Source organism: Aspergillus neoniger (assembly GCF_003184625.1).
Source record: "Aspergillus neoniger CBS 115656 unplaced genomic scaffold BO87scaffold_4, whole genome shotgun sequence".
NCBI classification, from domain to species: domain Eukaryota; kingdom Fungi; phylum Ascomycota; class Eurotiomycetes; order Eurotiales; family Aspergillaceae; genus Aspergillus; species Aspergillus neoniger.
In genome coordinates, this window is record NW_020291132.1 from 61574 (window position 1) to 88713 (window position 27140).

General features: G+C 53.0%; 8 protein-coding genes across 8 annotated transcripts; 2 read left to right on the plus strand and 6 right to left on the minus strand.

The window, feature by feature from the left end:
- Positions 1-1056: 1056 nt before the first annotated feature.
- On the minus strand, positions 1057-5977 carry BO87DRAFT_412717 (DNA-directed RNA polymerase). Its single transcript, XM_025626516.1, has 2 exons — positions 4837-5977; positions 1057-4778 (listed from the first exon to the last, which is right to left on the minus strand). Exons 1-2 carry the CDS (start codon positions 5653-5655, stop codon positions 1494-1496), a joined length of 4104 nt encoding a protein of 1367 aa, XP_025483517.1. The 5' UTR covers positions 5656-5977; the 3' UTR covers positions 1057-1493.
- A 394-nt stretch (positions 5978-6371) lies between these two features.
- Positions 6372-7698, minus strand: BO87DRAFT_412718 (uncharacterized protein). Its single transcript, XM_025626517.1, has 3 exons — positions 7067-7698; positions 6733-7004; positions 6372-6654 (listed from the first exon to the last, which is right to left on the minus strand). Exons 1-3 carry the CDS (start codon positions 7530-7532, stop codon positions 6433-6435), a joined length of 960 nt encoding a protein of 319 aa, XP_025483518.1. The 5' UTR covers positions 7533-7698; the 3' UTR covers positions 6372-6432.
- Positions 7699-7923: 225 nt separating this feature from the next.
- On the minus strand, positions 7924-13100 carry BO87DRAFT_455641 (sulfite reductase (NADPH) subunit beta). The gene is made up of 4 exons (XM_025628668.1): positions 12842-13100; positions 12596-12735; positions 8158-12540; positions 7924-8101 (listed from the first exon to the last, which is right to left on the minus strand). The coding sequence occupies exons 1-4, from the start codon at positions 12870-12872 to the stop codon at positions 8072-8074; spliced, it is 4584 nt and encodes a 1527-aa protein (XP_025483519.1). The 5' UTR covers positions 12873-13100; the 3' UTR covers positions 7924-8071.
- A 1491-nt stretch (positions 13101-14591) lies between these two features.
- Positions 14592-15749, minus strand: BO87DRAFT_299534 (inositol phosphorylceramide synthase regulatory subunit KEI1; the record flags this gene model as incomplete). The annotated part of the gene is made up of 2 exons (XM_025619097.1): positions 14592-15563; positions 15708-15749. 2 exons carry the CDS (start codon positions 15747-15749, stop codon positions 14592-14594), a joined length of 1014 nt encoding a protein of 337 aa, XP_025483520.1.
- A 1289-nt stretch (positions 15750-17038) lies between these two features.
- On the minus strand, positions 17039-17989 carry BO87DRAFT_299722 (Rab family GTPase YPT6; the record flags this gene model as incomplete). The annotated part of the gene is made up of 5 exons (XM_025619104.1): positions 17039-17097; positions 17162-17564; positions 17693-17781; positions 17850-17875; positions 17937-17989. 5 exons carry the CDS (start codon positions 17987-17989, stop codon positions 17039-17041), a joined length of 630 nt encoding a protein of 209 aa, XP_025483521.1.
- Positions 17990-18347: 358 nt separating this feature from the next.
- On the plus strand, positions 18348-19635 carry BO87DRAFT_372999 (H(+)-transporting V0 sector ATPase subunit c''). Its single transcript, XM_025622427.1, has 5 exons — positions 18348-18575; positions 18645-18679; positions 18738-18829; positions 18892-19200; positions 19257-19635. Exons 1-5 carry the CDS (start codon positions 18518-18520, stop codon positions 19363-19365), a joined length of 603 nt encoding a protein of 200 aa, XP_025483522.1. The 5' UTR covers positions 18348-18517; the 3' UTR covers positions 19366-19635.
- A 173-nt stretch (positions 19636-19808) lies between these two features.
- On the plus strand, positions 19809-22139 carry BO87DRAFT_373000 (bifunctional molybdopterin adenylyltransferase MobB/molybdopterin molybdotransferase MoeA family protein; the record flags this gene model as incomplete). Its single annotated transcript, XM_025622428.1, has 4 exons — positions 19809-20104; positions 20158-20198; positions 20260-20297; positions 20352-22139. Exons 1-4 carry the CDS (start codon positions 19835-19837, stop codon positions 22136-22138), a joined length of 2136 nt encoding a protein of 711 aa, XP_025483523.1. The 5' UTR covers positions 19809-19834.
- Positions 22140-22235: 96 nt separating this feature from the next.
- On the minus strand, positions 22236-25907 carry BO87DRAFT_373001 (DDHD family phospholipase). The gene is made up of 5 exons (XM_025622429.1): positions 25768-25907; positions 24662-25707; positions 23281-24601; positions 23086-23223; positions 22236-23030 (listed from the first exon to the last, which is right to left on the minus strand). Exons 2-5 carry the CDS (start codon positions 25679-25681, stop codon positions 22555-22557), a joined length of 2955 nt encoding a protein of 984 aa, XP_025483524.1. The 5' UTR covers positions 25682-25707; positions 25768-25907; the 3' UTR covers positions 22236-22554.
- Positions 25908-27140: the final 1233 nt, after the last annotated feature.

Genomic DNA, 27140 nt, shown 5'->3' on the forward strand with positions numbered 1-27140 from the left:
GCGAATGGAAGGGCCGTAAGGCCCCAAGCGTGAAAGGGCACTACGCTAGCGGGAGAGGAAATTAAGGCGGCACTTGGAGCGACGGACCCTGGACGAGAGGCAGACGATTTCACGACCAGGAGGGCAGAGGCAGGAGGGAAAGTCGAGGAAGCAGAGAAGCGGTCGCAAGGAAAGTAAGAAGCGATCAACTCCACGGCATTGCCGATTTCAGTCTGCGGGGCAACTAAAACACGGACTAAAAAACAGGGACCTAGAAGGCAGCAGCAGAAGAGGAGACTGTCAGCCGGAGAAGCGACCAGGCCGAGCAGGAACTAAGTGAAAGACAGGCTAGCAACTAACCAGTTTGGGGGAGGTGGTTTGGTTTTAAGTCGGTGGGCAGGTCCGGGGAAGGTGAAGAACCCACGAGAAAGAATTGACCCGGATCTCTTCTTCTTCTTCTTCTCTCACCACAGTCGGGTCAGACTATCAAACAGTGAACACGGATGGCAGTTAATAGCAGACCCTTACGCATTGCTGTTGATGAATAGCTGACGAGGGGAGAAGGAGGGGGAGGGGGGAAATGAGTACAGCCTAACGAGGCAAAAGGAATAATAAAAAGAAGGATGGATGGGGATGCAGAATTGCAGGGGAAAAAGGCGGGGAAGCAGCAGACGGAGGGCCACCAAGTCGGGGCTCTCTCCGGATCGTCAGGTCAATGCCATCGTTGCCCATCATGCAATCCCACGCGGACTGACCAGACACGGTGGACGGTTCTCCTGCATGCATTTATGAGCCATGCTGTCCTTGGGCCAATGACAAAGCTGATCGGATGGATAGATGGAGAGGAGGGGGAGACAGAGAGAGAGAAAGAAAGCAGGCAAGCAACCGGTAGTCGTTGGCTCTCCGCACTCCTCAATCAACCCGACTAAAAACTCTCTCCAGACTTTCGGCCCATGCAGGGTTCGCTCCCAATGAAGGCAATTCATTCTACGCCCTGCACGTCAGCTTATCTCCGACCCTCGTGCGGGTCACGTCCAATGGGAGGTTTTACGTTGCTCACAAGGTCATTCACATTCACTTCTGTGCATTAGTATACTTCATATATACAATGTGGTCAATAAATTCCATCCCGACTATATACACCAGTTCCCCATTTTTTATGCCAACACAATGATATCAAAACAACTTGAAACAACACTGTACACGTTCAGTCATGCATCCCAATCCCATGCAGTATAACCATGCTAGAAACAACCAGAACCAGGTATTAAAAAAAAAAGTGAGAGAGAAGATCCCAACCGGGTGAACGTATTGTAGAAACCCGGAAATATGAGATCACCAGAAGGTCAATAAATGTACAAGAGGCGACGACATCCGGAGAAGGATCAGGACAGGACACGGTCCTACCGAGACCAAGCTCCATGCCAGAGCGCCATAAGCAGAGACAGCCGTGGCCCGCGCGAACTGACCCCGGCCTAGGCAAATGCGCCCGAGCGTTCCAGGGCGTTCCCGCCTTAACAGAAGAAGTACTTGCTGTCGCGGATCCGCGTCACGTCCCATGTACCCTTGGTCGGGACGGCACGGAACCGCAACGGCAGCCAAACATGCACATACGATTTTTTGGCCTGCTTGCGCTTGCTCGGTGCCGACTCTTCCGTAGGCATCTCCTCGTGGGGATCCGCCTTCGCTCCGAGGACATTGTCGAAGCCCTGAAACAGGGTCTCGATGGCCGGATCGGTAGGATCAGCCTCCATACCGGAGATCTTGCGCTCCGCAGCCGCCAGGTCTTCCGGCACGTGGCCGACCGCTGTCTCTCCCAGAGAACTGGCGATCGCCAGGTCCTCGTCGCTTCCAAATTGCTCGAAGATGCTGGCCGGGGTCACCATGGCACGTCCCTGAGCCTGTAGCTCCGGGTCCTCCGCCTGCAAGAGCTTCTGTCGCTTGTGCTCCTCCAGCAGCTCCTGAACCTTGAGGGCCTTCTGAGAAGCCTTCGATCCCTTCCGCAGGGCCTTGATCTTCTGTCCCAGGGCACTGCTGGCGTCCACCTTGGCGAGGAAGAGATTCTTGCTGTACCGGACCTCAAACTCTGCAGCCAACCTCTTGACCACGTCGTCCGAGTGCATACGCACGAACGCCTCACGAAGCAGCTGGTTCATCGAGTCGATGTCACAGGCGTGAGTCCAGAAAGAATCGTGAACGGCGGAGAACTGAAGGCCGGCGCGGTGGCATGCGATCGCAGACAGCATCATGTGGGTGGCATCGAGAGAGTGAATGAAGTTGGGAGGGAAGGCTTGCAGCTGCTTACGCTTGGAGACAACATCGCCCGAGCTGCCATCGACAATGCTCAAATCCTGGAGTGTAGTGTAGATACGGCGAGCCTTGCGAACCCGGTAGGGCTGGACGACAGGCAAGCCAAGGGGAGTAGTCCAAATCACGGTAGACCGGAACTTCTTCGTCGGATCCTCCATCTGCTTCGCTTCCTCGGGGTTCATAGCCTCCTTGGCAATTTGCTCAATCTGTTCCGGAGACAGCGACTGCGTGATACGACTGGCGCAGTCACCCAGCCAGTACTGGATATCGTGGGCACCGTTGAACATGGTGCCCAACGCCTCGAAGACCTTCCGTGCAATGTAGATGGCTCCCTGGTGTTTCTGATCCTGGGAGAGTTCGGGGTAGTGATCGATAAGTTGCTTGCGAACCTGCTTCATGGCTCCCATGAAGGTCACGCCGTACACGTTCGTCATGACGGTTTGCTTCACCACCTTTCTGGTAATCTTGCCGTCCAAGTACTTGGCCACGCTGTGGCCCTGCGCAGCTTCCCGAGCAACTGCTTCCTTAACGAACTCGGCGACACCAGTATACACATCAGACGGGCGATCGGACGGTTCAAGGTTGACTTGCTGAGCGCCAATCTTGTCACCACCCAGTGCTGCATAGTGCTGCAATCCGTTACACGAACCATCCTGATGGACGGGAAGGCGAGATGCGAATTGAGTGGGATCCGGGTGCTGGAGCGCGTTCCTCAACTCACAGCAGGCAGCCAAGCATTGCCACGGATCATCGGCCTTCAGCCACCAACGCCTGCCGTGAAGACCGTTGTTGGCAGAGTCAAGCACATCGTCCAAATGATCCATTGTGAACTTCTCACGTTCAGAGAGACTCGCCTTGTCGAATCCAGACAAGTTAGCAATCTGAACCTTCAGCCACCTCAGTCCACTCTCTCCAAGCGGCTTGGCTTGGCTGAAGAGCAGCAGACCTCTCGCATTGTCTGCACCCATCTGGTTGAGATAAGGCGGAAGAGGATAGGCACGTCCACGGAAGTCCAGGTTGTGGGGCAGATAGAAGATCTCGTTCCTGTACGCGCGAGCCACCTCCATCTGGAAGTTCTGGAAACAACGCTGGGAGTGGAAACCGGCTCTGCGGTTTTCAATCTCACGCATGTCGTTGTCCCATTTCTTTTCGGCTTCGTAGCCCTCCTCCGGAGAAGGCTTAGGAGGATGAGGCAATTCGGGCTCCAGCGGGGCGAGATCGGCGACAGGTTCTCCAGAGTTCCAAGCTTCGAGCATAACCTTGAAAACATCTTCGTTGATGACCCACCCGGTGTTACCGAGAATATCCAGTCCCTGGCGGATTTGCTCAAGTCCATTGTTCTCCAATGCTGCCTTGACATAAGCGGGCTGCAATGTCTCACCGGGAGTCGTACGAATCAAGTTGCTCTTGTAAACGTGGTATCCACCATCGGATACACCCTTCCACGGCCTAGGCTTGCTCAACATGGGCAAATGACGGCCCAAGAGATCAGACGTAGGCTCCTTGGTGACGATCTTGACGATTTCAGGGTGCAAATGGATGAAACCAGCACGTCTACCCCAGTTGATTTGATAAGCATGCTGGAAGGCAGGCTGCATGGAAATCTCAGGCTTCTTCGTTTCGGGGTTGTCGATTTTCACAGGAGCCTTGGCGACTTCGAAGAGGAAACTCATCAGAGCAGCACCAACCTTGGCCTTCACCCGAGCTGACCAAGCAACGGCAGGGTCATCCTGCTCCAGGTTTCGGACAATGGTGTGCCACTTTGCCCGACCGTCTTTTTGTTTGCGAAGGGAGAGGGTTTGCTTAACCGCCTTGAGTCGTGCAGCATCAGCTGCAGATTCTTTCTTGAGAGTGAGTTCAGCGAGGAATTCATCATGGAGTTCGGAGCCGATTCCAGTAGCGATCGAAGCGAGCTTCAGTCCTGAATCCATGCCTCCCCGTCCAAAAGAAGACAAAACGCTCAGGATGGTGAGCGCGGCCAGCTTGTTCGAGTCAACACAACGCAAGAAGACGCCGTATTCGCAGCGCTCCGTATCCTCCAACGTCCGAGGGGGCTTGGCCTCCGATTGTTCCACAAGCTTCAGCTCCGCCTCGATTCTGGACACAAGATCGGTGTGCCATTGGTTGATGATACTGCCCAGGCGCTTCTCGCTTCCAGTAGTGTTAAGGCCGGCCTTCTGTCGATCAATGGTCTCTTGCCTCCAGCGGTTGAGGGCCGCCTGGATAGAATTGGCTTCGAGCTGTTTTTGTCTGGACATGTTGTACATTTCTCGGGACTCCGCATCTGTGTACTCGCCTTCCGCGGGAGCGGACACCTTCGAAGGACCGTTAAAAAGCGAAAGCGATTCCCTCAAAGAAGAGAGACCGAGACCCTTCTGTTCGACGGCTTTGACTTCCGGCAGATCGGCTGCATCCGCGAGGGGATCTTCGGTAACAGCATTGCTATCCAAGCTGCCCATTGAGACGCGCTGGATATCGGAGGAACAGATCTATTCGACGCTGCTATCAGCAAAGATGATCAAATGTAAATAGTAGACTCAAACTCACCTCTGATAGCTCACCAACTTCCAGTTCGGAGAGAACAGGAGCAGCCAGAACTTCCTCTTCAAGAGATGCATTCTTCGCGAATTCCCAGTATCTGCGCACTGCTCGATCACGCTTGGTACCGTGGAACATCCGCAGGGCCATCCGAATCATCACTGCATAGGTCGTCGCGTCGGGAACCACGCCAGAGGCCGGCAAATCAACTTCGAAGAACTTCTGCATGGGCAAGACAAGGTTGTGCTGCCTCGTCAAGATCATCTGCGAGACCATGCCCTCGAGGTAGCGGTTGTGAAGGGCCAGGTACTTAGGAGAAGCTGGGGGATAGCATCCTCTGAGTCTGGAAAGGAGGATAGCAGCACGATCGTAGCGGTGCAGTCTCAAGGAAAGGTCGAAGTTTGCCAGCATTTCTTCTTCATCACCACCGAGACCCTTCACTCTCCGCAACACCTTGGGTTTCGTTTGTAGAGCATCATCCACGATGACCAAAGAGGAGGGATCGAATTCATGGGCGAGGGGAGAGAAGAACGAGGACAAATGGTGATCGAAGTACTGCTCGGGGTTATACGCAGGCGATTCGAAAGATCCATACGACCCTTGGTCAATGGCAGACTGGTCGGCGGCAGTGGCGAGGCTTCGACTCGACTGGAAGGATGGCCGGCGAGGACGTTCCTGGGGAGCATTTGCAACTGTGTTTGTGAGAGCGGAGGGCCGACTCGATTGAGAATGAAGTCTCAATGTTGCAGGCGAAGGCAACACCGAACGCCCCTTTGCAAGGCGCAGACGAGCGAAGGCATTTTTCTGAAGAGCAACACGGGACAACATGATACACGAACACCGCTAGACGCGATGATGGACAATTAAAGGTATATCGCTGATTATTTGCAAATTATAAAGAAGGGAGATGATTAGATGCAGAACAAAACAGGGCGTCTAAAAAACTATAGTAGAGAAGGAAATCGGAAATAGATGCAGGTGGATGCAAATGACCCAGATAAAAAACCTATCAGATGGTGCACATCTATCCAATCTGACAAGCCGTCCTGCAGCCCTTCAACGACCGAGGAAGGGAACAAAAGAGGGAAAGGAAAGGGAGGATGGGGAGGAGGAGAGAGAAGAGAAAAAGGCGTGAAGGCGAGAACTGCGAAACGGATCTCCAGTCGAAACGGAGACTTCGGCGGACGGAAGTGAAAATTGGTCCACCGCCCCGATTGGGCGATAAGACACGTGAGTGGCACGTGATGTTCTGAAGATCGCCGGTGTTTTCCCACGCGCTCATTGGCTGGAGGCTTCGTCTGTGTTTTCTTCCATTGATTTCGTCCAGCAGCGATGATCTCGATGGCAAATGGAACAGGCCCACTAAAGCAATGCGTAGAGCACTGATATGTTCAGGAGCTGCATGCTTCACCATATTCTCCATTGCCTGAGAAAATATGGTTGTCCGACTCCCCTAAAGTCTATTCTCCACCATGCAAACTTAGCCGTGAGGTACTGCCTACAGCTTTTCTACTATGTATACGCCTTTGTGATATCCAGCTTATGTGCAAGTCATTCAGCATTCGTAATTTTGCATATCTTATTACCCGCATCCGATGCAGCTAATCACCCTTCCGTTATCCCCTCAGCAGACTGCTGTTCCTCCCGCTGCTTCATGCGGTTTTGTTTCATAGCCCAGCCCGTCATCTCCGGTCGTGCAGGATCAATCCGCGGCGCACTCATCGTATCCAGATAACTTTCACTATCAATCGCCGACTGCAGCTGCGGCAGACTATCCACGTCCTGATGCATCATGTAGTTTTCGTACAATTGCCACGACTCCTCAGTCTGCCAGGCAAAAGACACCCACATTAGCAAGCATTCCCTTAACCCCAAGGAATCAACATCAACCAGTATAGCACTCACCTCAGCATCAACCCACTCATAATCCTTCCACTTCTCATCCTGCATCTTCTTCAAAAGATCCAGATTGCCCGCAACCTGCGCCGCCTCACCATCCTCCGCGGCCTTGATCTTAACATCAATAGCCCTAGCCTCGCTCTCACCGGGACGATCCTCCTCGCCCTCCTTCCTCGCCTTCCCCTTACCCTTCGTAGGCATCTCATCCAAAGCATCAAGGTGATGAAGCTGCGGATGTAACTGTACAACAGCTGAAACAGGTGAAAGATGCAACTTGTCTATCCCAAACAAAACCCCATTAGCCCATACCTCCCCAATAAAAAGAAGGGATCAAACTTACCCCCCCTAAAAGCCGCCAACATATAAACCGGATCGCCATCCTCAGGACTCTTAATCCTCCCACCCAGCGTCTGCACCTTCATCAACGACGCCGTCTCACTCTTCGCATCCGCCGCATCCTCCATCTTCACCTTCGCCGACGCACCACCACCACCAGCACCCCCGGAACTAAACCCACCCGCCATACCAAACGCGCCGCCTTCGCGCGCACTCTTGCTCTTCTTCAATGCATCGCCGTAGCGCAATCCCTTGCTGACATCGTAATTCACGCGTGTGTTAATGGGCACGTCGACTTCCACCAGCCCCGTCTTGGGCTTCAGGCGGAAGGAGGTGGGTTTCTGGCCGTGGCGGTCGTCGTAGGCGGAGCCCGTGGGTCGGTCGAGGTATTGTAGGACGTAGCGGGAGATTTCTGAGTCGGTGAGGCAGATGTCGTAGGAGGCGATGACGGGGTCGTCGGTGGGGTCCATGGTGGGTAGGTAGGTTGGGTGGGTTGGCGTTGTTGGGGTGGGTGATTATAAGGACGTGGTCATGGATTGAGGAGTCGTAGGAGACTGATTAGAGGGATTTGGGGGTATAATAAGTGGGAGGAGAGCTTGCAATGGCTGCGTGCTTTGCGGGGTGTTCGGGTTTTTTTGCAACTTTTTCTTTGCTTTATCGGAGGCGGAGGAGGTTTGATAAGCTGCCCGCTTGCAGAATCCATGGGTTTACACCGCCTTCTTGTTTGAGGGGTAGATCTATAAGGGAAGAAGCAGTCTACTATCATGTCTAAGAGTAAAGGATCTAGTAGTTTACTAAATGCCAGCTAGTGGCTGTTTCAAGAGTAACAATCGGAAAAGTGTACATTTTACAATCACAGCTATGAATGCAGATGCGACAATAATTTGGTCATCAACAGTATGTACAGAACAGCTGTATCGTCGTAAAACTCATAAAACTTCTTGATGTATAACAGTATCACATGAATGCCGACTATCCAGAGGCATTATTTTTGGGATATCTCCATCGTCTACTCCTCATCCTCGTCATCTTCAGCAACCTGTAAAAGTTGTTAGTAATGTGTCAAATGGAATGGATAAAAAAGGGTCAACATACTCCTTCGTGGAAGTTCTGTCCGTCGGTGGTCGCCTTAATGACACCAGCACGGATACACCAATCTCCGAATCTCTCAGGGGTCTCGCCATCAGTGTTACGCTCCTGGGAGTAACGCTTGAGAAGACCCTTCATGATGTCGAGGATTTCATCCTCCTTGATCGAAGAGCGGTAGAGCTTGTTCAGACGCTGGCCGTGGTAACCACCACCGAGGTACATGTTGTACGCACCGTAGGCCTTACCAACGAAAGCAACTTCAGCAAGCCAGGGCCTGGCACAGCCGTTGGGGCAACCAGTCATACGCATGACAATGCTGTCGCTGGCCAAACCGACCTCCTCAAGAGTGGACTCCAGCTTGCCGATAAGGACCGGGAGGTAACGCTCGGACTCAGCCATGGCAAGACCACAGGTGGGGAAGGCAACACAAGCCGACGAAGAGAGACGCATACCGCTGAAGGAGGTGTTGTCGAGCTTGTACTGAGCCATCAGCTCCTTGATGGCGGGAAGGTCTGCATCCTCAATGTTGGACAGGATCAAGTGCTGGTTACCGGTGAGACGGAACTCGCCCTTGTCGAGCTTGGCAAGCTCACGCAGACCAGTGCGCATCTTGAAGTCAGCGGTGTCCTCGATACGTCCGTTCTCGATGAAGAACGTGAAGTGGTTGAGGCCCTTCTCGTCCTTCAGCCAGCCGAAGGTATCAACGTTCGAAACGAACTTGAAGGGACGGGGCTCGGCAAAGCGCAGGCCCTCGGGAAGAAGGGCCTCGACCTTCTCCTTGTAGGCATCCACGCCCATGTCGTCAATGGTGTACTTTAGACGAGCGTGCTTGCGGTTCTTGCGGTCACCGTGGTCGCGCTGGACCAGCATGATCTTCTCACAGACAATGTGAGCCTGGTCAGCAGGGACGTAACCGAACATGCGTCCCGTCTGGGGGTAGGTCTTCTTGTTGTTGTGAGTGGCACCCATACCACCACCAGCAGTGATGTTGAAACCTTCCAGGTGTCCATCGGCGCCCTTGATAGCGATCAGACCAATATCGTGTGCGTAGACATCGGTATCGTTGTGGGGAGGAATGGCAATGGTGATCTTGAATTTACGGGGAAGGTAAGTGGGACCGTAAAGCGGCTCATGGTCAACAACGGCGTCGCCCGCAACCTGGACCTTCTTGTCGTCCTCATCCTTCAACCAGATCTCGTGGTAAGCAGTAGTCGCGGGAAGCAAGTGATCACTGATCTTCTGGGCGACGGCGTGCGTCTCGCGGTGGAAGTAAGAAAGCTCAGGGAGGGAACTGCACATGACGTTACGGTTGACATCACCGCAAGCAGCGATGGTGGTCATGAGCGACTTGTTGATAGCACGCATTGCGCCGCGGAGCTTGCGCTTGATCACACCGTGGAACTGGAAGGTCTGTCTGGTAGTCAACTTCATGGTCTCGTTACCATGAGAGCTACTGATAGCATCCATCTGCAGCCACTGGAGGGGAGTAGCCACACCACCGGGCAGTCGACAACGGATCATGAAGCTGTAAGCAGGCTCAAGACCCTGGGCCTTGCGCTCGTCACGGATATCACGGTCGTCCTGCATGTAAGTACCGTGGAACTTGGTGAGCTGCTGGTCACTAGCGGAGATAGCACCAGTGGTTTCATCCAGCAGGCCCTCGGCGATGGTACCACGGAGGTAGTTGGACTGGATCTTGATATCCTCGTTGGTCAACGGCGCAGGCTCCTCCGGCAGACCCTCGACCTTGTCCACACCCAGAGCCTGCCAGAGACGAGGCTCCCACTCGGAGTAGCCAGTCTGGAAGGCATCGGGATCTTGGTCATCACCGAGACCAATGTCGGTCAGCTTGCGTCCACCAAGGAAGGCGATACGAGTATCAAGGTCCTTAGCGGGCTTGTTGTAGTAGATTCTGTCTTCCCTGCGCGGCCAGTAGTGGCTGTCACCAAGACCGAAAACGGAGTAGTTGATGGAAGACAGATCCAAGTCACCGGTGTTCTTCACAAACTCCCACAGGCCACGGCCATTCTGGGGGAATTCACCCTGACCAGCAGTACTGGAGATGAAGACCACGTTTTCTTCGGTGGCGAGGTCATCAAGGGGATAGTCATCCATGGCCATGACCATGGTCTTCAAGCCTCTGGCACGACCGCGGTTGCCGAGACGCTTCGCCAGAGTCGCGGCGTTGCCGTTGTCGGAGGCGAAGAGAATGGTCAGAGGAGCACCGAAGAGACCCTCAAGGAGCTTCTCATAAGAGTCCTTAGCCTGGCGCTTCTGAAGAGAGCGGACCTCAGTTCCGTACGACTCAGAAAGCACAGCTGAGTACTTGGGGTGACGGTTCATGAGCTGGGTAAGCTGGTTGTCCCTGCGAAGGAACTCTTCAAGCTCACGCCTGATCCGGTCCGAGTCCAGAGAGAACTTAGGTTCGTCGTTCTCATCGTTGCCGGGGTTCCAGCGGTACAGCGGCCAGTAACCAAGGTCAATAGCCTTCTTGGTCTCCTGGAGTACAGTCAAGGCAGAGTCGTTCTCCTGGTTGTAGGGGAGGTAGGCAACAACAACGGAGGGACCCTTGAATTTCTCGGCCTCAGCCATAGCCTGGAGAACCTGGGTGTACGAGCCGTAGACGGCGACGGAAGCAACATAGGCGTTGCCAAAGTTCATGGCATACAGACCGATGTCCTTCTTTCTGCGAGTGGGGTCCGCGGCGGTGCGTTCGGAGTAGGGCTGCGAATCAATAACGAGCATGTTGACGTTGGCTCCGGAGGCAAGGACGTGGTGAACACCGGAGTTGCCGAGATCATAAGCCCAGGCGTCAGAGCCGATGAGCCACAGGGACTCATCGTAGAAGAGCTTCTTGGACTGCAGGAGCTGTCTGGCAAGCTGAGAACCGTCGTTGGAGAGACGGGCAATGACATCGGGTGCCAGCTTGTTGGCCTTGGAGGCATCTGCAACACTGAGGGCCCAGTTGGAGAGCCATGTCCGGGGGACATCAGTGGCGAAGCTGGTGGACTTGGAGGCCTCCTCGACTTCGCGGATAAAGCGCTGGCGATGCTCCAGCCTGGCGGTCAACGCACCAAATCCGTACTCAGGGCTGGCCGCAATGGTGGAGGAGATTCCGGCGTGCTTCGAGCCCAGCTGGTTGGCGATGTGCAGGCGTTCACCGAAGAGCTGGTTGAGGATCTTAAGGTAGGCGTTCTCAACGTGGGGCTGCTCGAGAGAAGTCTCAATGGAGGGGACCTTGGAGGTTCCGATCTCAAGGTTCTGAATGGGGGAGGGGGAGCTCAGATTCTGCACAATGCCACGAAGAGCCTGGACGGCAGTGGAGGGCTCAACATATCCCAGTCTGTATCCCACAATCTTGGGAGCGGCCCGACCAGCTGCCGGGGAGAGACTGGAAAGAAGATCCATGAACGCCGGTCCCCACTTCGTAGTCTTGCGGACCTGCTCCAGCACGGCGATCTTCTCAATCGAGCTAGGGATAGATTCAACAATCTGGCCTCCAACCCAGGGGCGGTACAACCGCGCAGTGATCAAGCCAACATTTCCAAGCTCACTGGAAGCCTCCTCCTTGCCCAGAACGTCGACAAACACGCCAGTCGAGCCGAAGACGAAGATGGCCGACTTAGCATCGGAGGGACCAGTGTACTCAATCGCGCGGTAATTGCGTCCGGTGGTCTCAGACAACACATTCCATATTTGAGAGGTCCATTCGAAAATGTCTGTAGCACTGACGGGCCGAGTGGCCGAGGCGTCGATGGTGGTGGCAGCGGAGCTAGTCGCACGGCTATCGACACTGCTGTCCCTCTGAGAAGAGCCGACAGACGAAGTATCAACACTGACATTGGAAGGAGTCTGAGTGGCCTGAGCAGGGGTGGAAGAACCCTCGACCTGGCTGGTGGCGGTGTCCACATCCTCAGTCACTGTAGCGACCCGTCCGGAGTCAGTGTACAGCGTCTGGGCACCCAGGCCAGAGGTATGTGTCACAGAGCTTCTGCCCAAGTTGAGGACAGACCGAAAGACCTCAACGTCTTCCTCAGCAATGGCGTCATCGCGAGCGGAGTTGGCAGGGTCGAAGAAGTGGATGACACCCTTGCCGGACTTGCGGGACAACGCATGAGCAGTGATAGCGATATCCTGGGCCTCCTGAAGCGTCTCAGAGTGCAGAAAAGTGAATCCGCATTGCCTGATAGAGCTGATCACGGAGTAATCTGGGAAGGGATAGGGCTCCAGAGCGACATGGATGACGACAGGGGTGTTCGCCAGGCGGTAGAGATGAGGAATGGAGGAGAGCAAGGTGGAGGAGGTGGTCACAACAGACACAGTGTTTCCAGTCTGCAGAGGGTTGAAAGCGGAGAGGAGGGGGTCTTCATTATAGCGAACAGCCACAACCTGTGCAGAGTGTTAGATCTGCCTTCATATAGTCCTTATGAACAGTGTGACTCACGTCAGTGACACCGCGGGGCAGAATGCTACGGGCATTGCTGGCCTTCAGGGTCTTGAGAGTCTTGGAGAACCAGGAATCGGCCTGCAATGACGGCTGAACGGAGAGAACGACATCGCTGGCCAAGTAAGCGACTCTCGCCACTGGAAGCATCGGAAGAATGGTTAGCACTCAGACCGGACCATGAATGATTCCTTTGAATGATAGAGTTCCAATCACACAAAGAGAGGAACCAGAGGAACAGCATACCTGCTTCACCCGCAGTCGAAACGGATGCCATATTGACAATTGCTAGCTGCGCAGCGTAAAGCGCAGGAAGTGGGATGGCAGAGAGAATTGGATATCACCGCATACGGTGACTCCCCACTCAATTCGAGATCAATAAATGAGGATAATGGGGTAGGAGAAAGAGGAGGAAAAAGAAGAGGAGAAGTGGAATGACTCCAGGTAAAGACAGGGGAAATTTTAGCTTCACACTCAGCCCGTCTTTCCCTAATTTTTCTACAAAACTCCGTGCAGCGACGAGCAATGGTTCTGCTCCTCATAGACTTTTGGGGCCCTTCTCCGCCATCGGGGTTGGATTAGCCCGACGCTGATTGGATTGCGATCACGACATCGATGCAAACAGCCGCTGAACGGTCTTGCAAACATCCCCGATCAGGTCAAGTGCGGGGGCCTCGTGACTGGTCCTCGAGCACGTCACCCCGTTGATGCCTCGTACATCAGGCAGTTATCGGCTTTTGCTCTGAATGCCGGCGGATTTCAAAGCACGAACTACTTACTAGTACAACTACTAGTAACTACAACAACATCAGAATGATTCACACAGACTTGAGTTAATCTCATTGTATTGAATTTGCTCTCATAAAATCTATTTTTTTATATAAAGAACATTACAGTTACTAGTATAAATATTGGTGCCTTTATCTACTAGTAATGCCTAAATTTTCATGCCGATATTACCCTGCTCATAGTGGTCGGATATATATTCAGAATTCATGAACCCATACACCGGTTTTATTGACAACCACTAGTAAGATATTATATTATAACTTTTCAATGTACTCCGGGCGTTCTACTAGTAGATTAGTGTACTATCATGCAATTACATCGGGATTTCTCGCGGGCTTTGCTGGGCTTCGCTCCAGACATGCAACTGACATCATCCTTTCTCGGGCGAGACAGCATCGGAGATAACTCGGATCAGACACTAGATGTATAGTAGATAATTATACAGCACGACACCATCCGATCTTATGAAAACCAAGCCACAATTTATTGCCAGTGACAGCTGACGAATCAAGATTGGCGAGGGGTATCTATTTCTTGCACATAAAATAATATGACGCTGTTCTCGGGCGCCCAAGTATGATGGGGGAAGAAATATATGCAAATCCCTAGCATGATGCGACAAAAATGTACCCTGAAAACAAGATAACGCCTCGAACGAACCATCCCTATGTCGATACAAATATACAGGTCCGAGACGCCAAGTCCATGTCGGCCGTGACGACAAACCTCCTCAAAAGCCAATATATGTTCATCCTTCCAGCTATGATGCCGCCTGGTAGCCCGCGCCTTTCGCGCGCGCGACTATTTGGGATGGATGTCGTTTCAATATCACACCATCGCTGCACAAGCCAGGGCCGAAGAAGCGCGGTACCGTCCTCCCTTATTCCCCTATGTCTCCCATTGTCCCGATTCATAAACAGTGTATGTAGATCATTTCGGCATATATAATAACAGGTTTGAAAGGAAAACCACGCAACGTGGGTGGACACAAAGGGGGAGGCTATGGAGTTGTGAGCCCTCCATAGTAGAGTGTGGCATCGTCATCAAGAACCAAGCTCTCGCTCTGTCATTCTGTGCGATACGGCAGACGGTGACTGATCATGTCCGCCGGGATGCGCCCTTGAGCCCCTTGGTAGTTTTGAAATGTATTACCGGATCAGAGACCGAGGATCTTCAATTGAAGTTCCAATGCAAGACGATCGCAGAATTACCTGCTCTCGGTCCAACCGTTCATCTTGACGTTCATTCCTGGGACCTGTTCATGGATCGGTTGTTGTAAGGCTACAGCCTGAAAAGCGGACTGAGAGGGTTGGGGAGGTCCGGTTCCCGAGCGACGTCTTCTCTCCCGCTCGAGAGGGCCGGGAAGTTCGGTGTCTTCCGCACGAGCGCGGAAACGGCGGCCAAGGGTGGCCATCCAGTTTCCGCCTTCTTCATCCTCGCCGAGCCAGTAGTTGCGGCCGATGCTGATCATGATGCGCCCGAGCTTTCCTTGCCAACCTTGGCCATCAGGGCTATACGGGGAGAAAGGTTCCCGGTCAATGTCCGCAATACTGGCGACGCTTGCGATGGAGGTATTACGGCTGTGGGTTGGGAGCTGGGTGTGGCGAGGGACGGCGACGTAGAGACGGAGGGCCTGCCGAGCAAAAGCGAGCATGACGAAAACGAAGTAGATGCGAATAACCCAGAGGCAGCAAATGACAAAGATGCTTTGGAAGCTTTCGGGCTGTGCCACAGCGTTTCCGAGAGCATCCGGTCTCCTAGCGTAGTGATCGCTCTCTGTTTTGGTGGTGTCGTACTTGGGGCTCGTGAAGCCAGCGGTCTGGGCGATGGTCTCACCACCCGGTCCCGAGGCGCTGCCGTTGTCGTAATGCTGAGACACGACTAGGAACCAGGTCACACCGAAAGCTGCAGTATAAGCGGCATTGATCAGGCTGTCGAAGACATAGAGCCAAGCGAGCGCGAGGCATTGTAGTGGCGTTTGTTTCCGGATGTGCGGGAAGAGTAAAGCTGTGAGGCCGAGCGCGAGGAGGGAGTAAATGTACATGGACAGCTGCACCGGGGAGAGGTGGTAACCGGTCAACAGGGCGAGCAAGCCATAGAGTCCGCTAATTTTGTTGAGGAGTAAGGAGAGAGTGATCAAGGAAGCTCCGGTTTGAAGGCTCATAACATAGAGGAAGGTCTGTGTGAAGGTCACCGGAAAGCCGGGATGCGATGGTTAGCCTCATTACAGCGCGCGACCGGGCAACGGGGTCCAAACAGGGTCTGGGTTCCCATCCTAATTTTTTCATTTAAACGCCGGGGGTTGTGTAATGTTAAAACATACCTCTGGCCGCGGGATGCGGAAGAGACGGGTTGATAAACCCATGATTGATATCGCCGAGGAGAGATATCAGAGTTAAGGGAATGTTATGTAGGAGAGGGGGGGAGATATGAGGGTTGTTGGTGGTGGTGGTGGAAGGTGGAAGGAAGGGAGCGACAGAAAGAGGAAAAGGAATGGAAGGGCTGGCGGGAAGAGCGAGATTGAAAGGACTAAAGAGGACGCAGCAGGGCGTGTTTAAGTGACGCTGGCGCCCAATTGCGGGTTTCACAGGGGCACGATTTTCCGGGCGATCCGCCCGCCGATCGATGCCCTTTTCTTGCTTGTGTTGCTTGCAACAGACCCTGTGGTCACCGCCAATGCGCTGCCCCATGACGTTGTTTGTTGGCTGTAACAACAACAGCACCAGAAAGCTACATACATCCTACCCCTGTTATACTGACTATATTATAATGCTGCGATCGAACCGTATTGACATCCGAATCAAACAATTCTGTGTTCGATGGTGGCCCTAGTTCTACCCTACCTCTTTCGCCCCCCCGTCTGGATGGATCCCCTGCCGACTAGGAGGTACTAGACTGTGCATGTCGTACGTACATACTCTGCTTGACCTATGCTTGCCAAGACATAATACGAGTACGACCAATGCTACTGCCTGTTGGCCTGCTTACTATCGAACCCACCATTGTGCATGAATTCCTCTCTCAGGGGCTGATCTTGAAAGGGTTTTCCCCATTATGTTGTTGATTTTTCTCCGACAAGACTAGTCAGATCGCCGGGATGAGCGGTTGACACGATAACCTAATCGACACTTACCCCCCCGTTGATCATACGACGAAGAACCACAGCACTTGGTAGAGCCACCGATCCCAACAAAAGCTTATGCCACCCATGACTTGGCCATTGCAACATGAACGCCATCTGGAGTAGTGGTATTTCTAACAAATCGCAGCAGTAGCATCATCATTATCATCCATGATGCTCCCGGAGCAAGCGACACAGACAAGAAAACAGCACAAAAGTCGGGAAACCGCGGGGAAATGCAATATGATGTCAATGCACAAGCCGAACGCCTGGGTCTCCCGTCAAAAGTCGGAGTTCAAGGTAAGGTTTCAGGAAGAGCAAGAGAAGACGCATTCAACAGAAAAAAGAAAAGCTCAAGCTTGATCTAAACACGCTATTCACCTGGAACATAAAGGGAGAAAAATGTACATCTTAAAAATGAAGAGCATTATGGACAATCTCAAGCCTCATCATTGAGATTCAGGCACAGATAGAGAGGGATCGCAAGTAGTAGGGAGTATGGCCGGGGTAGAACGAATTAGAGAGTACAACATCTAGCAGGCGCATCCGTCGTTGGTCGTGGTCTCTTTCGGGGTGATGTTGACATCGATCACTGTCAAAGCCGTCAGTATTCATTCCGTGTAACTTAAGCCATGGGCGGGGAAAGGGTAACGCACTTTGGTTGTCTCCCCGGTTGGCTTCACCCTCCATGCCGGGTAGGGCTTGCGCAATTCTCCTGAAAAGCTGCTTCACATTGTGACCAACTTTAGCACTGGTCTCAATGAACATCAAGCCGTTCTTCTTGGCCTCCTCCTCGCCCTGCGCCGTCGTGACCTCGCGCTTGTCATTCAAATCGGTCTTGTTGCCCACCAGAACGATGATCACATCGTTACCGCGTTCCCCACGTACATCGTCGATCCATTTGCGTGTGTTCTGGAAGGACTTGGCGTTGGAGATATCGTAGACCACGACCGCGACGCTCGAGTCACGGATGTAGGAAGGAATCAAAGATCGGAAACGCTCTTGACCGGCTGTGTCCCAAAGTTGAAGGCGAACAGTTCTATCTTCCAAGTACATAGTCTAGGATGGGCAATGCGAATCAGCTTCCTGCAGTAGCGCGAACGTATGGAGAACCATGAGACCGGGTGAGAATGGCTCGGGTGAGGGCCTGCTAATGTAGGGGAAGCAGTCGACTAGGCGTAGTATACCTTTGACAGGAAATCGATTCCAATGGTAGCTTGGTACGTGTTGTCAAACGAGTCGTACATGAAGCGTGTGATCAGGGAAGTTTTTCCAACTGTGAGGAAGATGTCAGAGACCGGGTGGCGCCAATGGTTGGAGTATTGTCGCAGAAGATATCCGTACCACTCTGCTCGCCCAAGAAAACCAGCCTGCAATTCGATTAGCCGCACATTCACGAAAGCTGGAAGATATACTACAGGCGGGACATACTTGAACTTCTTCAAAGGGTTCGAATACGACCCTACCCCGGAGGTGGATGCCATGACTGCAGATGTTCTGATAGTAGGAGTGGTGGCGGAATCAGGGGTAGCGGAGGCACGTCGCAAAGTCAACAAGTGTTAAGGCGGTGGACAACGGTCAGGTGGGAGGAGGGCACTAGGGATACAAGGACATATATTGGGGTGGAAGTATATCTGGGGGAGAGACGAGAGGTGCGAAAAGCGATCGTATATATCGGGGAGCAGAGAGGTTCAGCAAGACGACGACGACGATGACTGGAGGAGAGCTCGACCCATGGATCGGTCCGGGGAACTTGGACAGTATTATGTACTCCGTATTTGTATTAAACTGGGATGATGGACTGACAAGCACACGCCCGCGGATTAATCGGCGGCCCGACCTCCACCTCCCGCTGTACTTGCGGCTTGTTCCAGCTACACGCTTCGGTCAAGAGCTCCCTACGCTCCTCGTCTGACTCCCTATCTTCTGCTCCTCTCCTCTTCGGGGCCCCCGTCGTTTGTTTTCTTGATATCCTTCAGCACTCAGGCAGTGCCGAAAACCGGGGTTTCATCATGGGTCTCCTCTATCCTTCCGGTGTTGTAATCGTGGCAGCAGCGGTGGTAGGACTGTGTAAGTAAACCATCATTCTGGCGCGGCGGGCTTCATCAAGACACTAATTTCCTTGGTTTCCATGATTAGACTACCTCTTCCGCGGTGAAGGCGAAAAGATTAACGTACGTCACGGATCCCTACGACCACGATGACCAGTGAACACCCGCTAATTCGATCTAGATCGGCTACTTCCTCGAGTCGGTGTCTCCGTATGCCTGGGCGAACTTTGGAATTGCCATGTGCATTGGCTTGTCGGTGGTTGGTGCGGCATGGTATGGCTTTACAATTCCGGCTTGTGTCATTGAGAACGGGATACTGACTGCGTTCCGATCAGGGGTATCTTCTTGACCGGCTCCTCGATCGTTGGTGGAGGTGTCAAAGCACCCAGAATCCGTACCAAGAACTTGATCTCGATTATTTTCTGTGAAGTCGTGGCTATCTATGGTGTCATCATGGCCATCGTCTTCTCCTCCAAGCTCAACCTCGTTGAAGGCGATGAGGCCTTCTCTGGCAGCAACTACTACACCGGATATGCGCTGTTCTGGGGCGGTATCACTGTGGGCGCCTGCAACCTCATTTGCGGTATCTCCGTCGGTATTAACGGAAGTGGTGCGGCCCTGGCCGATGCTGCTGACCCTAGCTTGTTCGTCAGCCCCTTCATTCGATTAGCGGAGTGAACGCTAACAAAATGCACGATAGGTTCGTCAAGATTCTGGTTATCGAAATCTTCAGCTCCGTTCTCGGTCTCTTCGGATTGATTGTTGGGCTTCTGGTTGGAGGAAAGGCACTCGACTTTGGAGCTGCTTGAAGAATGCTGCTGGTGGAGATGTAGAGGGCCATGATGGGGATGATCTGTACGACCTATATCATTCTTGTCTTCACTTTTCTGTTATTTGTCCTATTTATAGGCCGCATTGGGCGCATGGATTCGATTTGACTGTAGACCGGTTGGCTATGCGTGAATTGCATTGATAGTCTTGTTTTTGTTGCTTTGCCTGATGGGGAAAGAAGAGGAGGAAAGGTGTACAGTAATTGCTAGGAGATATCATAGGAACATTTTACCAAACGAAGATAAATAGCGAGCACAAGTATTTACGTCGTAAGGTATAAGCTGTAGTAGCAGTTTCGTAGAATAGATGCAGCATACTATATACTGTAGTAGGCGCTGCGGGTCACCAGTCCGGCCAGTCAAGCAGCCTCCGCTCTTATCAACATCCATCTCCGTTCTCCCCGCCGTCTCGGCAGGAGACTCTCCAACAACCCCTCACTTCTCTACAATGGCAGACAACACCCTTAAAGCGGCGATCTTGATCGTCTCGGATACCGCCTCGCAAGATCCCTCTACAGATAGAGTGGGAGATACACTTACTACCGTCATCTCAGCCGAAGGGTCGAATAACTGGGGTCAGCCCGTTATCAAGATCGTCCCCGATAATGTGTTGGAGATCCAACGCTCCATTTGTGACTGGACTGACGGTCCAAACTGGGTCAATCTTGTGGTCGTAAGCGGTGGTACTGGGTTTGCTACGAAGGATATCACGCCTGAGGTCGGTCTTCTACCTGCCCTTGAGCTTCGTATTTCATTGCTAATGCCAGACAGGCCGTATCGCCTCTCATCCATCGCCATGCATCTGGCCTGGTGTGCGTCTATACCAACTCTCCCATGTCGGATTTATGACCGATACTAACTTACTGCACCTAGACATGGCATGATTGCAGCTTCTCTCAAAGTCACCCCTTGTAAGGCAGTCAGCGACAACATTGCAATACTCGCCTGCTAACAAACACCACCAGTTGCAATGATGTCTCGCCCTGTTGCAGGTGTGCGAGACAAGACGCTGATAGTCACCGTACCGGGATCTCCCAAAGGGGCCAAGGAGAACCTCGAAGCAATCATTAAGCTCTTGCCGCATGCGTGTAGCCAGGCGGCTGGCGCAAACTCCAGAGCCCTGCACGCAGGCGGGGTCAAGAAACTTGAAGCCGAGGCAGGGGTGTCTGCGCCATCTCCCTCTGGCAGCAAGGCAGACCATCACCATCACCACCACCATCATCATCACGGAGGACATGATCATAGTCATGGACATGCCGTTCCCCGCGCACATACTTCCCCGTCAGAACGTCCCCAGTCAAACGACCCCAACGCCGGTCCAAACCGTCGATACCGCGAGTCTCCGTACCCAATGCTCTCGGTTGACGAAGCGCTCCAACTGATCAGCCAACACACGCCCGAACCGACAATCATTGAAGCCCCGGTGACAACAGCGCTCGTCGGATCTGTCATTGCCGAAGATGTCTACGCCCGGGAAGCCGTGCCCGCATACCGTGCCAGTATCGTCGACGGCTACGCCGTCATCGCCCCCGAATCCCCCGATGCCGGCCCCAGCACTAAGGGCATCTTCCCCGTTGCATCCATAACCCACGCCAACGAAGGAGGCATCCTATTCCCCCTCGAACCCGGCACCATCGCCCGAATCACCACCGGCGCACCGCTTCCCCCCAACGCCAACGCCGTAGTGATGGTCGAAGACACCGTCCTCGCCTCCTCGACCCCCGACGGCCAAGAAGAAGCAACCGTCGAGATCCTAACCGGAGACATCAAACCCCAAGAAAATGTCCGCGAACCAGGCAGCGACGTAGCTCTGGGGTCCTGCATCCTCCGCAAAGGCGACCTAATCACCTCAGTAGGCGGCGAGATCGGCCTTCTAGCAGCAACAGGAACCCAGACCGTGAAAGTCTACAAGAAACCCTGCATCGGAGTCCTCAGCACAGGCGACGAACTCGTCGAACACAACGACCCACGCAAGCTCCAAGGCGGCCAAATCCGTGACTCGAACCGCCCGTCCCTCCTCTCCTGCCTCACCTCCTGGGGCTTCCCCACTGTCGACCTCGGCATCGCCCGCGACACCCCAGTCGGAGAACTCGAGCAAAGCCTCCGCGACGCCCTCAGAGGCGTCGGCAAAGCCCAATCCAGCGTCGACGTAATCATCACCACGGGCGGTGTCTCAATGGGCGAGCTTGACCTCCTCAAACCCACCATCGAGCGATCCCTCGGCGGAACCATCCACTTCGGCCGTGTCTCCATGAAACCAGGCAAACCTACCACCTTCGCCACAATCCCATTCAAGCCCTCCTCCACACCATCATCATCACAGCAGCAACAAGAACGCGAAACCAAACTCATCTTCTCCCTCCCCGGTAACCCTGCCTCCGCGCTCGTCACCCTCAATCTCTTCGTACTGCCCTCCCTCCACAAGCTCATGGGCATGGAACAGCGCAAGATCACCCCCGCTGGGATCTCCCCGCCCCTAGGCCTTCCGCTTGTGTCTGTGGCATTGGCGCATCCGTTCCCCGTGGATAAGAAACGCACCGAGTATCATCGGGCCATTGTTACGGCGTCGCGCGAGGATGGCCGGCTCTATGCTATGAGTACGGGATTGGAGGGGGTGGGACAGCGTAGCTCCAGAGTGGGTAGTTTGGCGAGTGCTAATGCGCTGTTGGTGCTGAAGCCGGGAACCGGGAAGGTGGAGAAGGGGTCGTTGGTTGAGGCGTTGATGATGGGGGCTGTGGTGCCGGAGAAATGAGGAGGATTAAGTTAACTACAAGGTTTTGCTCATTTAGGATATATAGCATAGCTATAATCAAAATTGCATTACTTCTTCATGATATTATGTAGGCATTACTTCTTCTGAATTATGACCTTGTAGTGTAGACATTCATTATTTGCCCCAAATATGCAAGAATACAAAATTCTATGCCAGAACATAGCAAGACAAGCTCCGAATTTATTGTATCAATCGCACTCTGGACTCCAAAACAAGGGTATCGCTACCACCAAGAAAAAACAAGTATTAGATCAGTATCTGCACCACAAGATTCCCAGGACCAGTCGCACATGCTAACCAAACATGACGTAGTAGACTTAGACAAGAATGAATAGATAGATGAACAACGCGCATTTCATGCAAAACTTCGTTGGTGCATAGGCCAGACCATCGCATCAGCCTTTATGTATCTTCCACCCCTTCTTCTTCGCCGCCCTCAGCACAGGCAGAGTATATTCTCTGCCCTGTTTGCGAGCGACTTCAATAACGATAAAGCGTACGAAGTCAGTCAGGGTCCAGTAGCTGCTATGCGCGCTGAGCATGTTCAGGTATTGAATGTTCAGGGGCCCGCCGCCGCCAGAGAGGAAATAGTCGATCTGGCCGTTGTCGTTGAGCAGGAACATGCGCTTTTCGGCAATTTCTTCATGTGTGAAGTCGTGAGTTTCTAGTTCGACGTTGGTGGGGAGTTTGTTGAGGGTTGCTGGACGGGTGGGGACGGTGGTGGTTGAGGGGAGTAGAGCTGGGGGAGTGCTCCAGCGGAATACGCTGCCTACGGATTGCCAGAAGGATGCGGCGGAGGTCGGGATGGACGCGGGTCGGAGGGACCTGGCGAGGCCGCTGTCAACGGCCGCGTTGACGTGGTAGGCGATTGCTGAGGTGTCTGTTAGTATGAGGTAGGTTGGAAGTGAGGGATGTAAGATGCTTACGATCGGTGGTGTGCATGATGTTGTAGAGGTTGTCGACGGCTAGACAGCCGTATGTGTCTGCTTCACCTGCCACGCCTCGGAGCCGGTCGTCGCCTTCACAGCCGGGTTTGTCTCGACCTCGTCGAGGTAGTAAGTTCGCTGTGTGGTTGGTTAATCCGATAAGGACGTATATTGTGGATGAGAGTGCAAATTTACCTTTATTGAGAAGGAGGAAGAACCCGGCCGGACTGCCGCAGATAAAGAGGCTTTTCGTATCAAATTCGAAAATGTCTCCGTGAACTTCGGTTTTGGCAAAGTTGAAGGTTGGAATTTTCGTTGGCTGATGAGTGAGAATATCCAAGGCCATGGCACTCCCCAGGGAATGTGCAAGCAGATGTACTCGCCCGTTCTGCTGGAATCCTGGATTGTTCTCACACCAAAGCCGAAAGATGCGGTTAGCTTCTTTGACTACTGCACGTATCATCTTAGGCTTGTGGTGAGACAGATAGTACGGGATGTCCAGCATGACATCGCTGATCAATGACCTGACAGCCGGTATCGTCTGCGGCGTGATATCGTCTAGGGAATAGTGGTTCGCAGCAGGATCTTCCCCAGCTGGAGACTCCAGGTTAGCTTCATCTAATGACAAGGTAGAGCGCCAATTGACAGGAAGGGCCATAATGCCTCCATGGCCTGGGCGCACATGCGGCCAGACGGGCTCGCTGTTTAATTCCACGTTGATCTGCCTTCGAAAGGCATTGATAGCATGGGTAAAATGGAAACTCTCCATCCGTTCCGACAGTTTCTGGCCAATACCGTGTATGACTAGCACCAAGTCTGTGGGAGCAGGCCGCAATTCTTCTATCGCACATGCATAGCAAATAGGCTCGATGGATGTCGTCGACATTGCTCGAGATTGGGTGCTTCGCAGGTAGTTCCTCACGTCTACTGGGCTGGGTTTGCTTGGGTGTAGTCGGTCCCATAATCGTCTACTGAAGCCACGAATCACAGGAATACCAATCTGCCTCCCTTTACGGATCGCACTGAGCGGCTTGCGTCCCCTTGACACAGATGGAAGAAGGCTGGGCCGGAGAATCTGTGCGTTTCTCGCGTCAGCGTAGATGACGCTAGAATTCAAGAACGGCTTGACAGTGTCGGACTGCGCGGATGTACTACCCGCAGCTCGGTTGAGGTCTAACGGCATTATTTCAGGACTTTTGCGCTTGTCTTCGTTCGACAGACGAGCGCTGGAGCTTCGAAGTTCAGAACCTGGCGCAGCCACAGCTGTAGGTGGTCTAGTTGTATTCTCTTTCGGCCAGAGCTTGTGTACGATCTTCAATTCGGCATCGGCACCATTCTCAACGCAGCTATTAAGTTCATCTTGCCAAGTTTCGGTCCATGGTTTCAGGTAGTTGTAGCCATCTTCCAATCTATTGGCGAGTTCGGTCTCCACAGGGAGCATAGTGTTTTTGTAGAACCACGTCGCACGAAATACGCTCGAAATATCATGAAGGGGGCTCCAATAGATCGGTTTCATCTGTCCGGGTTTAGCCACTTGCTATCATGGTCAACCGTGTTGATTAGAAAATGGACTTACCTTGAGACTTGGTAATTCGACCAGATGAAGCCGAGATGCACCTACGGGGACTTTGTGCCGCGGCTCCTCAACCGGGTCGGCTTCTCCCGTTTCACCATCATCCTCGTCGGGAGAGGTCTGTCGAATCGTCGTCCGTAATCCCGATGGTTTCGGTGCAGACTGAGTGGGTGGATCGATCAAGGAATCCTGGTTCCCATCTTTCGACGATATAGATTCCACAGACCGTCCTAATGGGCTGTGTCTGGGAGAGACTGGAGCTCTGGCAAAAGGGGAACCACTGATGCTCACATCGCGCGAAGGATAGCTTCGCGGACTGGTGCTTTCTGCGCCATCAGCTCCTGCATCGTCACTTGTTAGTACTTCATTAGCCTTGGTTTCTACCGATCCGAACTTGTCGTTGAAAGGCGGCTCCAGTTTGCGCCGTACACCTGTGCCGGCTGTAGGACCACCATCTAAGCTACTGCCAAGTGTGCGTGCCCTTTCTCGAGACCCTTTGTTGTTTACGCCTGCCTTACTAGCTTCGATTCTGGACCGTATTTGAGAGCTGGGAGGTAATTGGTCATCCAAGGAGCGCGAAGGGGCGCCAGTAGAGCTATTCCGGCTCCCAGCCAAGCTTGTGTCATGTAGTCCCTTTTGTTTCAATTTCCCCGGATCCACAGAAAATCCCCGGCCTGGTACATCGATGCCCGAATTCCTAGTTGACGAAGTACCACTTTGAGATTTGGATTTCCCATCGAGCTCTTTCCTTATGGTCTGCTGCAATTGTTTCCAAGAATCTTCCAGGGCCGCATTATCCCTGACTGAGAATGGCTGGAGCGGAGCCCACTCATTCCCCGAACCTTGACCGCTACTTGGAGGGGGGAGAGCAGCCAACGGATCATCGATTGCAAGGGTGGAGGTGTAAAAGAACTGCGGTCGAACGCTAGGTGGTTTATCGGAAGAAAGCCAGGCAGAGAGATCGGGGTCGTCTTCCGCGAGTAAACAAGATGGGCCGTAGGTATGGATAGGGCCGGTCGTCATCGTGACGGCAAGTAACAGGGACAGGACTATCGCAAAAGAGAGCTGTGTAAATAAACCAAGCCAGTGCAAAGTGACCAAGGGCTAACCAGCATGACAGTGAGTCCGAGTTGGGAGCAAATGTAGGCAGAAGCGCTGTTCTGTTGTTTGGAGATGTCCAGCGCGCGCTGGATTGTAGGTCAGCAAGGGAGGCCAGGTATCAGCGAAAGCTTCGAAAAAGCCCGATACCAGCTTTGAGGATAAGATTCATAATCAAAAGAGATGCAGTAAAAAGGCCTGCGATACTCCAGAAGCCAGCCAGGCAGCTGGAGATGGATCGGAGGCAGAAAAGGTGGCAGCAGCAGAAAAGATGAATCCAGGTGAATCTGCAGAGAACCCCATGACGTCGGCCCACGTGAAAGCCGGCCAGGCGATCGCCGATCTCGATTGGTAACCCCAAACAACTTAGAACTTACGAGTATTTCAAACCATTACTCACACAGCACCAGCCACGAAGGATCATCCCTCTTTGCTTCTATGGTAATATTACTGGTTCTGCAGGTCGCTCGATTTGCTCAAGTAAAACAGGTGAGTGTGTCGCACCAAGCGGACCCAGAGACGAAGCTTACGGAGTTATCGCGGCTAACTGTCAGGGTGGATTTTGGTTAACTACTAGTAGTACTATCTTATCTCTCTCCTACTATGGAGTAGACCGCAAGATTAAGCCATACGGATGCTGGAGGGATACTATTAGGAGCATGCTAAGCTATGCAAGGAAGACCACTCGACACGTAGCTAATTAGGGGCTGCCAACAAATACACAGCGCCCTCTACATTCCCGTAAACAGGGCCCGACATATTAAGCTTTGAAACATAGTCGATGTCTGCAGCAGACACGATGGTTGAGCTGTGTGGGTTGTTGTCAATCGCACCAAGCAGACTACTCATACCGGGTCCCTGTTATAGTTGATCATCCTCAAGAACCTTGGCGGACCTTCTCGGAATATTATGAGCCGTTGCGCGGATGATCTGGCATGATGGTGGAGTGTGATCTTCTGTTGTGTCAAATGGGTGCCTGGACACTCGTAAGTGGGTTCAAATGATTGGTGATATATGGCCCGGGAGAACCTTAAGGCACTTTAGCTGGTCTCAGGTCACCTTGCGCCCTATTCTTGTATTTTAGGGGCTTCAGGGCTACGTGGTGATGCATACGTGGCGATTGGTCCACTGGCTGCACGGTGAGTTGTGTCTGCAGGAAAGCGCCCGCCAAGCCAAGCTGTCAGACTCTCTCTAATGTGGAGTTGAGCATCTTGATACGCTCATTAACCGTCTACAAGAGTCTTAGATGAGAGTTGTTCAATGTGTCATGGCCTGGATTGTATTTTTATCTAGATTATAGATACAAGGCTTAATAAAGCCGTGCTAAGACACTAATTACTCGTCACCGCTTCTAGCATGTACCTTTGCTTGCTGTGCTGAGCTG

Excerpts from the sequence above, each read along its gene's own strand:
- BO87DRAFT_412718 (XM_025626517.1), bottom strand. The coding sequence starts at position 7,532 with ATGGACCCCACCGACGACCCCGTCATCGCCTCCTACGACATCTGCCTC. Across the intron at positions 7,005-7,066 it reads GTTGGCGGCTTTTAGGGGGG|ACAAGTTGCATCTTTCACCT; the intron begins GTAAGTTTGATC and ends TGTTTGGGATAG. Across the intron at positions 6,655-6,732 it reads ATGAGTGGGTTGATGCTGAG|ACTGAGGAGTCGTGGCAATT; the intron begins GTGAGTGCTATA and ends TTTGCCTGGCAG.
- BO87DRAFT_412717 (XM_025626516.1), bottom strand. The coding sequence starts at position 5,655 with ATGTTGTCCCGTGTTGCTCTTCAGAAAAATGCCTTCGCTCGTCTGCGC. Across the intron at positions 4,779-4,836 it reads AAGTTGGTGAGCTATCAGAG|ATCTGTTCCTCCGATATCCA; the intron begins GTGAGTTTGAGT and ends AGCGTCGAATAG.
- BO87DRAFT_372999 (XM_025622427.1), top strand. The coding sequence starts at position 18,518 with ATGGGTCTCCTCTATCCTTCCGGTGTTGTAATCGTGGCAGCAGCGGTG. Across the intron at positions 18,830-18,891 it reads TCGGTGGTTGGTGCGGCATG|GGGTATCTTCTTGACCGGCT; the intron begins GTATGGCTTTAC and ends CGTTCCGATCAG. Across the intron at positions 19,201-19,256 it reads GATGCTGCTGACCCTAGCTT|GTTCGTCAAGATTCTGGTTA; the intron begins GTTCGTCAGCCC and ends AATGCACGATAG.
- BO87DRAFT_455641 (XM_025628668.1), bottom strand. The coding sequence starts at position 12,872 with ATGGCATCCGTTTCGACTGCGGGTGAAGCAG. Across the intron at positions 12,736-12,841 it reads TTCGACTGCGGGTGAAGCAG|TGGCGAGAGTCGCTTACTTG; the intron begins GTATGCTGTTCC and ends CGATGCTTCCAG. Across the intron at positions 12,541-12,595 it reads TGCCCCGCGGTGTCACTGAC|GTTGTGGCTGTTCGCTATAA; the intron begins GTGAGTCACACT and ends CACTCTGCACAG.
- BO87DRAFT_373001 (XM_025622429.1), bottom strand. The coding sequence starts at position 25,681 with ATGACGACCGGCCCTATCCATACCTACGGCCCATCTTGTTTACTCGCG. Across the intron at positions 23,224-23,280 it reads CTTCCTCCTTCTCAATAAAG|CGAACTTACTACCTCGACGA; the intron begins GTAAATTTGCAC and ends CCAACCACACAG. Across the intron at positions 23,031-23,085 it reads CATCATGCACACCACCGATC|CAATCGCCTACCACGTCAAC; the intron begins GTAAGCATCTTA and ends CAGACACCTCAG.